Source organism: Prionailurus viverrinus, chromosome B4 (assembly GCF_022837055.1).
Source record: "Prionailurus viverrinus isolate Anna chromosome B4, UM_Priviv_1.0, whole genome shotgun sequence".
Lineage (NCBI taxonomy): Eukaryota > Metazoa > Chordata > Mammalia > Carnivora > Felidae > Prionailurus > Prionailurus viverrinus.
This window is the reverse complement of record NC_062567.1, coordinates 13531334-13546368: the sequence shown is the minus strand read 5'-3', so window position 1 is coordinate 13546368 and position 15035 is coordinate 13531334. Positions and strand designations below refer to the sequence as shown.

Sequence of the window (15035 nt, the reverse complement as noted above, 5' to 3'; positions counted from 1 at the left end):
TACATTCCAGGACTTATTCTAAGAATTTTATTTCATGACATTTTTAAAACTCACTTTTTCTTTTCATTCAGATTTTGCTTAAATGCTAAGCACAAAATCTTTGGCTAACAGGAACAACGTTTTGTTTAGGCACTTCATAAATCATAATTACATTGCTTCGAACTCTGTGCCAGGCCTGATCTGGGATTAAAAAAAACAAGCCACAAGGACCTCAGCCCTCCAGGGTCAAATACTCTCATCTGTTACTACCTGAACGTTTTTAAAAACCACAGTTCTCTGTTCTGTCTATATTCCTTTTAGTTCGTTGAAGAGTTCATCAAACACAAAACTGTCCTTTGTCTTTAATAAAATACCAAACTCAGGTGAGTATTCTTGTCAATGGTGAGAATTACCACTTACTCTATTTAGAGCGCTGTACTTGTTCATTTAATCCACACAAAGCATGATAGTGTCTCATGACACCAAAGCCCAGACTCTCTAGTTCTGATGTAACCAGCTGAGCTCTCCGGCAGTCGCTACCATTTTCCCCAATTTTTCATTAGCTTAATATAGGCACACATTCGTGTGACCAATTCAAGTGAATGGAAGTTACAGCGACTCAGTGGCAAATAATCATATCTCACATTTATTACACCCACTTCCATAAGAGTGCAAATGGCTGTCTTAGAGGTCATGTGACCTGAACGTTGCACTCAGTTGACTTAGCATCTGGCAGAGAGGTACTTGCAAAGGGAGGTGAAAATACCCACTTGAGGACATTGATTAAGTTGTGATTAGGTGGACTGAGGCTTAACAAACCGAACTGAATTCAATACTGGAGTTACTTACTGAAAAGTAAACCCTATTGTATGATTTCTTTAAATAAATGAGAAAATAACAGCGGGATGAAATTAAACTCTGGAATGTAAAAATCAGTGAAGATTAATGCAGATTCACTCATTTATATCAAGCGTTCTGGAAACAAAGTTTGAGTTAGCACAGCTCTTGTATGCTGGTACTTATGTACCTTGGGAGGTATCTAGCCCAATTCCTTCATTTTACAGAGGGAGAACGTAGAGACGGAGAGATTAAGACACTCGGGGAGGATTAGTGGGTTAGGATTGGAACCTAGGGTTCAGTGTGGTTTCTCCAGTGGATTCAATTCCTGTTTAAATTAAACTTACCTGTGAGTTACTACCCCTTCTAGATATATTACCCTTTCTAGATAACTCTAAATGTTAGGACACCTTTAAATACACAATAATGACCTAGACAGATATTTCTGATACGTGTCCTTCCTTCCCAAACAACAGCCCATGCCAGAACTCACTCTTGTCACCTGCGAAGACTCAACTTTTGGTTCTCCAAAGTTGAAATCTTACCAAAAACTAGAAATGTTTACTGTAAACTATACCAAGGAGACGACATTATCAAAAGGGGAAGTCTTTATATTTCTTTAGTCTTAAATCTCTGGGATGAGTGGCACCAAATATGACTGCTTTCACTTAAAACATAATAATAAAGCGAGAAAAATGTACTCATATTAAATCAATTTTATAATTAGTCATCTTATCAATGGCTTCCTTTTAGTTTAGTAATTATGTTTTGTGTATAGTAAAAATACAGTTATTAAAACTGTTTTGAGTACCATATGATTGCTTAGATCACTTTAGGGTAAGTTAAAGAAGAAACCAACTAAAAAATAGTGTCCTACCTCATTTACCTAACAGGTAACTTATAATGTGTCAAGAGGAAATACTCGTCTACCAGACTGTGCCTTAGAAATGTCCTTCTAGGGTTGGATACTACATTATATGTTAATGATCACTCCATGAAATACTATTGAACCCTGAATGACTTTTTTCATAAATGATTTACAATTGCAGTGACTTGAATAATAATTCTCTCTGTACCTACAGAGGCGTATGCTAGAGGAAACGATGCCAAAAGTAGCATTTCACAAATGTTAAAGACAGCTATTTCCCGAAGTCAAATCCTCTGGCGTTGTAAACAATTTATTAGTTAAGAATATAAGCATATGTAACTTTTCAAAACTGTAAAGAATTCACTGCCTATAGGAAAAAGTAAAGTAGATTTTCATCTGACATTGCTGTGTCTGGCATACTGAGAAAAGGTGATAGCTTCTTCAGGGAATTATCTATCCTCTGACGTCCCGCACCTGCTCTAGGTACTGGTAGGCTTATTTTCAAGAGCAAAATTAATAAATACCTTTCAAACCAGGGCCTAACATGTAACAAGTGCCCAATAACTGTAAGCTATCTGACTATTATTTTAACTCCTTATTGAATCAGGATCGGCAAGAAGTGTGTTCAGAAACAAAATTCAAATTTTGTGTTAAGTAGGTCACTTAAAGAAGATGGTCGTCATCCACAGATTTCTTTCTCGAATGTGCTTTTGTAATTTCATAGAGAGACCAAGGCTTCGCTAGCGTTACTACACAGAGGATCACTTCCTCACGCTGAACGTTTCAATTCTTGATTTTTCTGCACACTAGTCTGAAACGGTCATACGCCTGCTTTTGCGCTTAGGTATAATAGATGATGTGTTCGTGTCCAGTGTTACCCTTTGTTTTCATCTTTTCTGTATCATGGTCCAATTCTTTTTCCAGCCAGCCCCCAAAACAATCAGGGTAATGAGCCAGCTTTCAGTTCCTACATCTTATTTCGGTTCTGCAAATCTTAACCCTGCACATATGTGGTTAGAACTCTGGTTCGGGCATTGAGGATTACATAGTGTCCCAGCATTTTGGGGGTAGAGACGGAAGTGAGGATATAATGCAACGTGTGTGAATGATGTAAGAAGGGCCACCAAGCAGAGCGGTAAACCCTGCAGGCAAAGGGAAATCAGACTGTTAGTTTAGGTTAAGTTCACTGAAACAGGGAGCTGTTCACACCTAAATTAGGGTTCTCTGTAGTGCTTTGGGGACCACCAGAGCCTTGCTCACTTTGTGAGAAGGACCCGGGCAGAGTGAAATGGAAAGACAGTACCTGGTTCCAATGCAACTATTTTCTGAACAGGAGGCACTGGGCAAGTTTCAACCTTCTCCCCCCTAGTCTGTTATTTCATCGATAAAGCAGAGACAATAATATTCATTTAGGAGGTAGGTGTGAGGTTTAGAAACAAAGCCCAGCGTCTGGCACACAGGAGCCGATCAATAAATGACAGCTAATTGGATCTGAGCGTCATAAAAATGACTTGGACTGTTTTGTTTTGTTTTGAATGTTTATTTACTTTTGAGAGAGACAGAGACAGAATGCAAGTGGGCAAGGGGCAGAGAGAGAGAGCGAGACACAGACTTGGAAGCAGGTTCCAGGCTCTGAGCAGTCAGCACAGAGCCCGACGCGGGGCTCGAACCTACAAACCGTGAGATCATGACCTGAGCTGAAGTCGGCCGCTCAACCGACTGAGCCACCCAGGCGCCCCTACTTAGACTGTTTTTTTAAAAAAAATTATATTTACTGCTCACAATCCTCACATAGAATAAGCCTTAAGAGTGTAACTATTTGTGGGTATTTTTGTTTTGTTTTGTTTAGTTTTTAGTGACCTGTTGCCCCAGATAGATCACAGTCCTCACTCACACTGTTGTTTTCCAGATTCTTCCCCCAATACATCCCAATAAATCCTGAATGTCGTGAATATCTTCCCTCCAGAAAACAAAATGCTGTTTATTTTGTGAACTCCCCTTCAGACTTTTTCCCCCCAATCCATGATATTTTTGACTTAAAGAAAAGCAGGAAATACTCCAAATTTCATTGGAGAAGTCATTCTTATCCAGATTTCAGTTAAAATTTGCTGACTAAAATTCCGGAGGCTTGGATAAGATTCAAACAAGTATCTGAGGTGAACTGAGCCTCTGAATCTCTTCAGGCTTGTTGGCTCTCCTGAGGGACACATTAATAGCTCTGGCTGATTAGGAAAGCATTTCCTGCCACAGCTGCTGTCCCTCCCGCCAGCATTACCCCTTTCCTCTAGGCAGCTGGGGAAGGCAGTGAAAAAGTAACCTGTGTTCAGTCCCTTGGCTTCCAGAAAGCCAAAAATCCAGTAAAACTTGGATGAGTCAAGATAATACAACCCACAGATTCCCCTAAAAAAAAAAAAAAAAAAAAAAAAAAAAAAAAAAAAAAAGCCAATTGAAACCATTTCAACTTCTTTGTAAAGTTGTTATTTTAATTCCAGAATACCTCACCCAATTTTCCTCACAAGCGCCTTCCTTAATCCCATCACCTATTTCACCCATCCCCCACCCGCCTCCCCTCCGGTAACCATCATCATTGTGTTCTCCATGGTTAAGAGTCTCTTTCTTCGGTTTCTCTCTCTCTCTCTTTTCCCCTTTGCTCTTTTGTTTTGTTTCTTAAATTCCACATACAAGTTCAATCATACGGTATTTGTCTTTCTCTCACTGACTCAGAAACCATTTCAACTCTGAGAGAGTTCTCTCACCCACGCCAGTGTGCACAGATAACACCAGGGTTGTCTTAAATCATCCCTTCTCTCCCTGGATCATCTACGTGAAATTAGCTGTGTCTCTTTCTGGGCTTTCTGTCCTTAATTTTATGCATGGGTGTATTAATCACTCTGATACTATGTCTCAACACGGGGAAGGCCCCCCAAACCAACACAAAACCGAATAACTGAGCAGACTGAGGCACGATTCCTTCTCTGAGCTTATGGATACACAGCGAGGTCAGATTGCTTTTCTGTTGTCAGTCTCGTGAATATGCCCCAGAATCAGCTGGATGGTTGATAATATGCCGATTCCTGGGCCCCACCTACTGATCCAGCGTCGCTGGAGTTTGTGCCCACACGTCTTTGTTTTAACAAAGTTCCCCGGTGATTTAAGCAACTTCACATTTAAGAACCACCGAACTTACTGTCTCCTTGCCGTAAGCTGACCGCCCATCCAAGCACGAGGCTGGATTTCTAGATAATTATTTTTTTTGTGTGCTGCACCATCATTTGTCAGTCACCAGACATTCATTGAGACTCTCTTCCTTGGAAGGTTCTGTGTGAATCTCTTTGGGGTTTGGGGGGCATAAATATTCATGAGACATTCCTCATATCAGCCATTTGCTCGTATAATCCATTCTCCACATAGCGTTCAGTTTGCTTTCTTGGTGGCACTTCTGTGGCACGTGTATTTATCTGTTGCTTATGTCTGTTTTCCCCACTGGACTTTAAGCTCCATGTAGAGAGGACATGACTGGCTTCGATCACCATTGTGTCCCTATGACCTAGCATAATACCTCACACACAGATACCAGCTCCCTTGTTGAATAAATGAATGAAAAATAACAAATAAATGTATTTCTAATCTTGTAGGGGAAGTGGGACATATAGGTAAGTAGCTATTATAAAAGCAGTAAACAGGGGCACCTGGGTGGCTCAGTTGGTTAAGCGTCCAACTCTTGGTATGGGCTCAGGTCATGATCTCACAGTTTGTGGGTGTGAGCCCCGAGTTGGGCTCTGAGGTGACAACACGGAGCCTGCTGGGATTCTCTCTCTCCCTCTCTCTCTTTCTCTGCACCTCCCCGATGCATGTGCACATGCTCACTCTCTCACTCCCTCAAAATAAATGAATAAACTTTAAAAAATAAATAAAAGCACTAAACAAATAAAGGAAATGCAGATGGAAATGGATAAGATTGCATTTCAGCTGTATAAAATTTTGGCAATTCCAGGTACGAGAAATGGCATGAGATTTAAAGATGTGGTGGTGAGAAAGTACGAGATAAAGATGAGAAACTCAGAGGCTCTTGGGTGGCTAAGTCGGTTAAAGCATCCCACTTCGGCTCAGGTCAGGATCTCACGGTTCATGAGTTCGAGCCCCGTGTCAGGCTCTGTGCTGACAGCTCAGAGCCTAGAGCCTGCTTCAGATTCTGTGTTTCCCTCTCTGTCTGCCCCTCCCTGCTCCCACTCTGTCTCTCTCTCAAAAATAAATAAACAATAAAAAAAAAAAAACTTAAAAAAAAAGATGAGAAACCCAAACCCTTCTGTCGAGACTGCAAAATGCATCTGTCGGGGGCAGATGACAGCCTTTGAATGCCAGGCAAAGGTGTTTTGTTAATTACTTGGTAGAAAATAAGAAGTCACTAAGGGCTTTTCGAACACAGGAGTCATAGGCTCAGGGATATATTAATCCGGTAGCAGAGAAAGGGGAACCTGGAGGGAGGGGATTCTGGAACAGGGGATTGAGGATGCTTATTCTCCCCACTCCTTTCCGCTCCTAATCTCTCTCTGTTCCCCAAGTGTGGGTCTCAGAAGCTAGAACAAATACTTTCATCTCAAGCAAACATTGGCTCTTTTCATCTTCATAATCCTACAAGAACAAATGCTTCAAAAGCAAACACCTTGAGGAAAGAATGCCAATAAGGCCTGAAAACCAGTACGGTCAGGGATTTTGAGAGACAGGAAGCAAAAAGGACATAGGGTTTCAGAGCAGCTCTTGACTGGTCCCTGCTTGTGGTGGGAGTGTTTACTTCATTTTATCCTTTTGAATGCCATGATGCTGACAGAAAACCTTGGGCTTCAGGTTGGACCTGGAACGTTTGACCAGCATAGCAGCCCTACTGTGTCCAAGAACATCCCCTAGCGACGGAGACGTCTTCTACTCTGAACCCAGATTAACTCTCGGAATCCTTCTCAACGCAGGTTCTAGAGAGACTGTCGCAACGGATGGAAGAGGGTTGGCTGAGGAGACAAAAGCCATTTGCCATCCCGGGGGCCAGTGGGTCATACCCTGGGATGGCACCTGTTCAGGACTGACTCCATCATGATGTCCGTCTATAATCCCCTATGCTGGCTGCTCTTAGGCTCCAGCGGATAGAAGCGGAACCATCATGAACTTACTTACAACTTCCTTTTCTTTTCCTGCCATTACCTGTCAGGTACGTTTGCTCGTGGATTTCCGTGATACTCAAGAGCTCGGCGCTTTGTTGTTGGCAGCTCCTCCTTGCCTGATGCCAAGTTAAAGCCGATTTGGAGTTTATCTGGTAGGAAATGCCAGTCAACGGGTCTTTGTTCCATAAGCTTTCACTGCCCTCAACTGTAAAAGAAGTCCAATGGAATTGGCTGCATTAGGCGGAGAAAAGACTTTCAGGGAACAATGTTTTGTACACAATTCTAATAGTAGCATTATTTCCTGCAGCTTCTTTCTTTTCCTTTCTTCCCTTCTCCTTAAAGTGCCTATGAGATTTTCTTCACTCCCTTAATGAAGAGGGGAGTTTTCAAAAGATGAGCCACATCCAATTTTTGTCATGTGCCTAAGCAAGGAAAGAGAGGCATCATCTCCCTACTTGTCCGTCAGGAGGTTTGGGATCGGGTGAGTTGGGGAGTGGGGCAATTGCAAATACTAAGCAAGAATAGAGATGCCGGCTCACACTCCTTAATCTAGAAAAAAGCATATAAGGAAAAAAGAAAATATATGTCTTTTCTCAGCAAGTGGATATTCTGCCTGCACGTCCTAGTTGGGTCTTTTTAGACCAAAGTCACAGGCATTAGAAGGCAAAGTCATGGATGCCACCGCCAGGCTGACCTGGACGTGCGTTCAGGCAATGTCACCTCACTAGTGGTTTGTCCTTAAATTGCAAACTCCTCAAGTCTCATTTTCCTATCTCTGGGATATATTAAATCGAGGCAGCTCCAGGCAATAATAGATGCAGATTGTTAATTTTTCTTCCTTCAGGGCAAAAAATAATACTTGTAGCTTATTTTTTCCTTTGTTATTTTATGATTCCCAATATACTCTATAAACTTAGTTATACCTTATGGAAGGTCAACAGAGATAAATATTGTTTACAGTGTGTTACATATAAGATGTTGGGGAAATTAGTCAACAAATGAAATATTTCTGTGTGCTTCATGTTATGAAACTTTCCCTCTTGTCTTTTTAATAATACAAATTTCTACCTACAAATCATAGGCAGTAATAATTTCTTCACTTGTTTGTAAGAAAGAGAAGGAATTATGTAACTTCTCAAATTTTCTAAGAGGTGTTCAACCTGCCACGACATCGGCCAGTTTCCAATAAGCATGTAGCCCTATGCTGCCATGAATCTTTGTATGTGACAGGGAAGTGACCTTTTTCATACGCATACCACAGAGTATGACATGAAACTTGGGGTTCCTTTGCACACCAAAGAGGAAGAAAAATATATCAAAATTCCATTCAGGCAACAACACAGAAATTTCTAAGAAGCTTTCATTATAAAATTATTATATATTTAGATAAAAATAAATTGGAGGGGCGCCTGATTGGCTCAGTTGGTTGAGTGTCCGACTCTTGATTTTGACTCAGGTCATGATCTTGGAGTTTATAGGCTCGAGCCCGACACTGGGCTCTGCGTTGACCGTGTAGAGCCTGCTTGGGATTCCCTCTCTCTCTCTCTCTCTTTCTCTCTCTCAAAAATAAGTAAGGAAGTAAGTAAATAAATACACTTCAAAAAGATACATAAAATAAAATAAATTTGAATTGGTGACGTTGAATTTAAATGATCACGTAGTTCCATAGTTCCATATCCAAATGGAGTCTTGTCCACGTAAGCGAGACCATTCGAATCAGACTGGTTTGGAGTTCATCTGAAGATGGAGATGTTTTAAACCCCTATTTTTAGAAATTTGGAGGCCTGATACGGTAGAAAATGTGAGACATCCAAAGAAAGTGGGGGGTGTGTGTGTGTTATTTTCATGTCTGGGGATATACATAACCAAAGAAGGGAATGCAGTATGACTCTTCATTTAAAAGAAAGTATGTTTGGCTCTTGAGGTCAAGGAATTGAAATCTATTTCTCACTGCTTGCATAGGTTTCCTGACACTACATCCCCCCTCACGTTCAAATTCCCGCAGTGAACCAGCGCAAACGATGAAGCAAGCTCAAGTTGCAAGCTACGGAGGATCGAGAGAAAGGGTCTTTTCCTTTTCCGGTTCTCACGATGCTTTAAAATAGATGTCTAAACAGAAGGGAAACACTGTAATAAACAATGCGATGGACAAGGAAGAAGAGCACATATGAAAGTGTCACGAGGTCAAAAGCCAGTACCTCATCTTCCTGTATTAAACCTTAACCTTAAGGTTTAAATTAAGGCTAACGTAAAATCAAATGTTCTTTTGGAAGGAACGCAAAGCAAGGAAAGTGAAGTAGACTGGGAAATTGCAAAGCCCTTTAAGAAAGGCATGGGATGCCTAAAATGTGCTTTACGGGTTGAATGTGTGTTGAAATCAGACACTTTCATTTCCTAGAGTTATCTTATTTTTACATTGAACAAGAAAAAAGATGTATGCATAGGTTTTGAAGGCATAAATTACAAGGACGCGAGAGAATACTCAGGACGCCCATCCAACACACATCTATCCCAAGGTTGTGAGGTTTTTGTGGGGTTTTTTTCATGTGTGTGTGATTAGTGATTAACCATCTGTCTTCCATTTAACGATTGATTAAATCATACATACATCTAACAACTCCTTCATCAATACCACTTAAGTCCAAGATGCTGTAGTCAGACCTGGGAAATCTACATCCCCAAGAGACTCCATGATAACAGATTTAGAAAATACCATTCCTACTAAGTAAAGGTGAGAGACTCTCCTTACCTTTGGAAAACAAGTCTTGCTTTATCTTAGGGGAAAAAATAGCTCGATTCAGACGAAAACACTTCTAATACAGAGATCAGACATCTATAAACCTTTCATGGGAATCAAACCTCTAAAGTGGTTCTAAGAGACGTGAATACAGTTACTTCCCCCCAAGAACGGGAGAGCAGTGTCACTCTGAATGGGAAGCCTGTGAGTTTTTGTCGATATTCACCCAGGACATAGGGACTGCACCCAGTCGAGGATTATGATAATATGCGAGGCTGAGAAATCACATTCATTTTAAGTGGGATTGTGTATCGAGAGAGATAAGCAAGCATTTTTCTTAGAATTCTGGCTCTAACTTGAGAAACTACAATATTTTTTTGTGAATGACTTCCCCACATTGCTCAGAATAATGCGATCGTTGGGTGGGCGCATGGTCCCCAAACTTCAGCTGTAAGCAATGCTCTTGCAGCTGATGTGGGCTTACGGCCATGCCAGGCTGCTAGTGTACCCAGATTCTACCCCGGATCCCACCCCTTTGCAGGCCAGCAGGAGGAAGAGTTCTGGGTAACAGCATAGAATGGGAGCTACTGCCACTCAGAAAGCCTGAAGGAGCAAGGGGGGCAGGGAGTAAGACATTTAGGGAGTAAAAAGGAAGGGGGTAGCTAGCAGGAGACAGAGGAGGTGGGGTAAAGGGAAAGTGGAGCAAAGAACCCCTCGCTCACTGGCTCCGTCAGCCCCAGCCCCGCCTCCCCACTTGAGGCCCTTCCCCCATCCCACCTAAACCTGCTCCCCTGTTTCTTTACAGATTCTTGAGTATGGAAAGACTACCCAGGACTCATGTTCTGGCTGCTTCCCATCAATATCATGCAAAGCCACTTGTTTTTGTATTCTTGCGATAATACTTACGTTTTCTTTTTTAAAAATCCTTTGAGCATGAAAATAATCCTCTTCCATTTGATTCATAGCTATGTTGAATTAAATGATACTCTTTTTAAATGAAATTAAAGTTACTGTCATTACTATTCACTACTATCATTTTCACAGAACGGAGACACAAAAGTGAGGAGCCCCTCACATGTCTCTGTCTCCACCAGATGACATGCTCATGGCATTAAGTTTTATTTTGGGGCTATCGTTTAATAAAGGCAAATCCCTGGGAGGGCAGTTTTAAGTAGACATTGCAACGTGTACAGTATAATTTGCCCTAAAGTCTTAGCAAATAACCTACACGAACAGGAGAAGGTGAAGGAAAGAAGCAGTTGGTGGAAATAAAGAGATCATGTGATGCAGCCCAGGGCTGAGAGTCAGAAGATCTGTGTTCTGGTCTTCAGCCAATATGGATCACTTTCTCCATTATAAAACGGGAACAATGACACCCGTACAGGGGTGTGGTGGAGGGTGACGAGATAAAAAGAAGACATCCGGATGGCCAACAGGCACATGAAAAGATGTTCAGCGTCGCTCCTTATCAGGGAAATACAAATCAAAACCACACTCAGGTATCACCTCACGCCAGTCAGAGTGGCCAAAATGAACAAATCCGGAGACTATAGATGCTGGAGAGGATGTGGAGAAACGGGAACCCTCTTGCACTGTTGGTGGGAATGCAAATTGGTGCAGCCGCTCTGGAAAGCAGTGTGGAGGTTCCTCAGAAAATTAAAAATAGACCTACCCTATGACCCAGCAATAGCACTGCTAGGAATTTATCCAAGGGATACAGGAGCACTGATGCATAGGGCCACATGTACCCCAATGTTCATAGCAGCACTCTCAACAATAGCCAAATTATGGAAAGAGCCTAAATGTCCATCAACTGATGAATGGATAAAGAAATTGTGGTTTATATACACAATGGAATATTACGTGGCAATGAGAAAAAATGAAATATGGCCTTTTGTAGCAACGTGGATGGAACTGGAGAGTGTGATGCTAAGTGAAATAAGCCATACAGAGAAAGACAGATACCATATGGTTTCACTCTTATGTGGATCCTGAGAAACTTCACAGGAACCCATGGGGGAGGGGAAGGAAAAAAAAAAAAAAAGAGGTTAGAATGGGAGAGAGCCAAAGCATAAGAGACTTAAAAACTGAGAACAAACTGAGGGTTGATGGGGGGTGGGAGGGAGGAGAGGGTGGGTGATGGGTATTGAGGAGGGCACCTTTTGGGATGAGCACTGGGTGTTGTATGGAAACCAATTTGTCAATAAATTTCATAAAAAAAAAAAATGCAACAGTGATTGTAAAAAAAAAAAAATAAAAAATAAAATCCTTAAAAAAAAAAAAAAAAATAAGTGGGAAAGAACTTTGGAAGGGAAAACGTTCTCAACAAACGCAACATGTGCTCGTTACGCTGACGTGGGAAATGTGTCAAATTTTCTTGGTGGGAACGTTACTTACATTTCAATGGACAATATCCAAATAGCTTGTCTGTGTCATAATCTGGGGTGGTTCCACACCAGAGCCATCCATCTGATCGCCCAGCGCTCGTGCAATCGGCATACCACTTGTTTTCAAACTTGAATGGAAATGCACAGGTTGCCCCATTGGCATTGCCCAGCAGCGTGTACATGTCTAGAAGAGACATATCGACGTGCACTTAGAATGTCAGTCAATCTTCTCAAGGTTGACTTTCCGATAAGAAGGATGCCGAAAGAAGATCACACCTGAGGTCCCCACCCGGGGAATCCCTTGGTCTTTCCCTTCTGTCTCTACCCCAGTCTTTTTCTGAGTACACACAGCAGTCTCTATCAGAAACAATTCTAGGACCACTTCATTTCCACTGTCTCTTAGGACAGATTTGCCTCCTGCCTCACGTGAGGCAAAAGTAGTCAGCTATACTGACACCTGCTTGGACTTCTGCATTTCCTCCAAAACAGGGAAAAGCCCATCCTTCCTCTTGCTAGGAATCACAGAACTATTGAATCTCTAGATTAGAAAATAGCCTTATAGCTGTGTAACTCAAACGCACAGTCAAAACTTAAATCCCCGCCTACTTAAATCCTGTCAAGCCAGCCTCCACTGGAGTCCCTGAACAACTCTGAGAAAGAGTCGGAAGTTGGGCATAACTCTCTAATCCACATCACGGAAAGAAAGCACCGAAAACCATTTACGATTAATATCTGCTTTCTTAAAATTGAATTCAAACACAAGAGACAGAGGAAATAACAATTTGGGGAAATAACAACCTTCTATAGCAACGTACTTAGCCTCTTGCCACCAGCTGATATTCAGAATTTGTCCTAGATTAAAATACTCTTTTCCTAATTAAGTTTTGCAGATCCTATGCCTGTCAACAGTTCTTAAAAGATATCTCAGGGCACCTGGGTGGCTCAGTCGGTTAAGCATCTGACTCTTGATCAGGTCATGATCTCACAGTTTGTGGGTTCAAGCCCAACTTCAGTCTCCACACTGACGGCACGGAACCTGCTTGGGATTCTCTCTCTCTCCCTCTCTCTCTGCCCCTCCCCTGCTTGTTCTCTCTCTCTCTCTCTCTCTCTCTCTCTGTCAATAAATAAACTTTAAAAAAAGACATCTCAAAATTCATTTAGACAATATAAAGTTTGTAAAACATGTAGCACAATACCCAACATATCTTAAAATCAAAACGCATGTTAAGCTCCTTACCCTCTTTCCTTCCCCCTTACTGCACTTATCCCGTCCTCCTGACAAAGCCAGGTTTATTTTCATTTACCTCAAAATTACTTTTTTGCCAATTAGCTAGTAGTTAGCCACTTCAAAACGCAATTCTGGCTTTTGTGCCACTAAGTTACAGGACTAGTTTTTCAAATCATATCTCATATAGGGGACAGGCTAGATTTAGATATGATTATGCCACTCGTAACCACTGGGGTTCCTGTTCCTTCGTATGAGGAAAATCTGTTAAGACCACCTCAGGGCTAGTTGTACTGTTCATTAAATTAGCCAAGAAATTGTCGACGCTGGATTTATAGATATCAATCAGAAATGGGCTTTTCAGGACTAACCTGATGTATTTTTTTTTATTTTTTTTTTAACGTTTATTTATTATTGAGAGAGAGACACAGAGGGTGAGCAGGGGAGGGGTAGAGAGAGGGGGAGACATAGAATCTGAGGTAGGCTCTAGGCTCTGAGCTGTCAGCACAGAGCCCGACGCGGGGCTCGAACTCACAAACTGCGAGATCATGACCTGTGCTGAAGTCGGTCGCTTAAACAACTGAGCCACCCAGGCGCCCCAAACCTGATGTATATAACAACGCCCTGACGAAGCCAAAAGAACCACATTCTAGTCCAGCCACTTTCACTGGCAAGCCATGTAATTGCAGTCAGTTTCTCTTCCACTGTGGTCCAAACTCCCAGACAACACTTAGATTCTTCTAAGTCTGTAATTCTGATTCTGTTATTCTAAAATAGTCCCTGACCTCGGCCAGTTGTCTCCTCCAGGTTTTCTTTAGAGAGACAGGCTCTACATATACCCCCTCTGTATTGTCTTCAGATAAATGTGTGCTCTACAGTGAGCAGATACCAAGATCACTCTGAAAGCCTAGATCTTCCAGCAGGAATATCTTAAGTATTGAGAAAGACTTGGAGAGCAGCAAGTGTGGTCAATGGACCATCTTCATCCAAGCACCCAGCTGTTCATAAAAATAATTCAATAGATTCTTGGACTTGCCCCTCATGTGCTGATTTAGAGTCCGGGTAGGAGGGGAACCTTGGTATCTTCACTTGTAACAAGCTTTCCTGGTGATTCTTAAGCATATTTAAAGTTTGAGAACCACTATGCTAAACCCTCTGTATACTTGTCTCACAGAATCCAAAGCAGGCTCCAGGCTCTGAGCTATCAGCACAGAGCCTGATGCGGAGCTCGAGCCCAGGAACCATGAGATCATGACCCGAGCCAAAGTCCGGTGTCCAACCAACTAAGCCACCCAGGCACCCCTCCAGTGATGTATTTTTAAATGAAATAAGAAGTCCCATGTCTTAGCACCAATCTTCGTGTTTTGAATCCCTCGGGACTATTTTACGATCTGTGGAATTTAACTCATTCAACTTTGGTTCACTCTTGCCCGGCTATAGTTTTCAACCAAGTTTCTCTTGAAATGTTATCTCTCCTATGACTTCTAAACCTTCATTATGTTCAATAAATGCTCCCGAATAGTCTCTTTCTGAACACTTTCTCTCTCTGTCTGCTCTCCCACTTCTTTATAAAGAAGGAAAATGGATGGGGCACCTGGGTGGTTCAGTTAAGCGTCTGACTTCAGCTCAGCTCATGATCTCACAGTTTCTGAGTTTGAGCCCCACATCGAGCTCTGTGTTGACAGCTCAGAGCCTGGAGTCGGCTTCAGATTCCGTGTCTCCCTCTCTCTCTGTCCCTTGCCCCCCCCCCCCCACCTCTCTCTCTTAAAAATAAATAAACATTTTAAAATTTCAAAAAAGAAGAAGGAAAATGGAAAGTTGACATGTTACGGCCTCACAAAGACTGAAC

General features: G+C 41.9%; 1 protein-coding gene across 1 annotated transcript in view; it reads right to left on the bottom strand.

The window, feature by feature from the left end:
• MRC1 (mannose receptor C-type 1) overlaps positions 1–15035 on the bottom strand; it is a 99160-nt gene that overhangs the window by 69255 nt on the left and 14870 nt on the right. The window contains exons 3-4 of the mRNA XM_047868213.1: positions 11972–12145; positions 6878–7042 (exon numbers count right to left, since the gene is read on the bottom strand). Of these exons, the coding sequence (XP_047724169.1) occupies positions 6878–7042; positions 11972–12145 (339 nt within the window). The remainder of the gene's footprint in view (positions 1–6877; positions 7043–11971; positions 12146–15035) is intronic.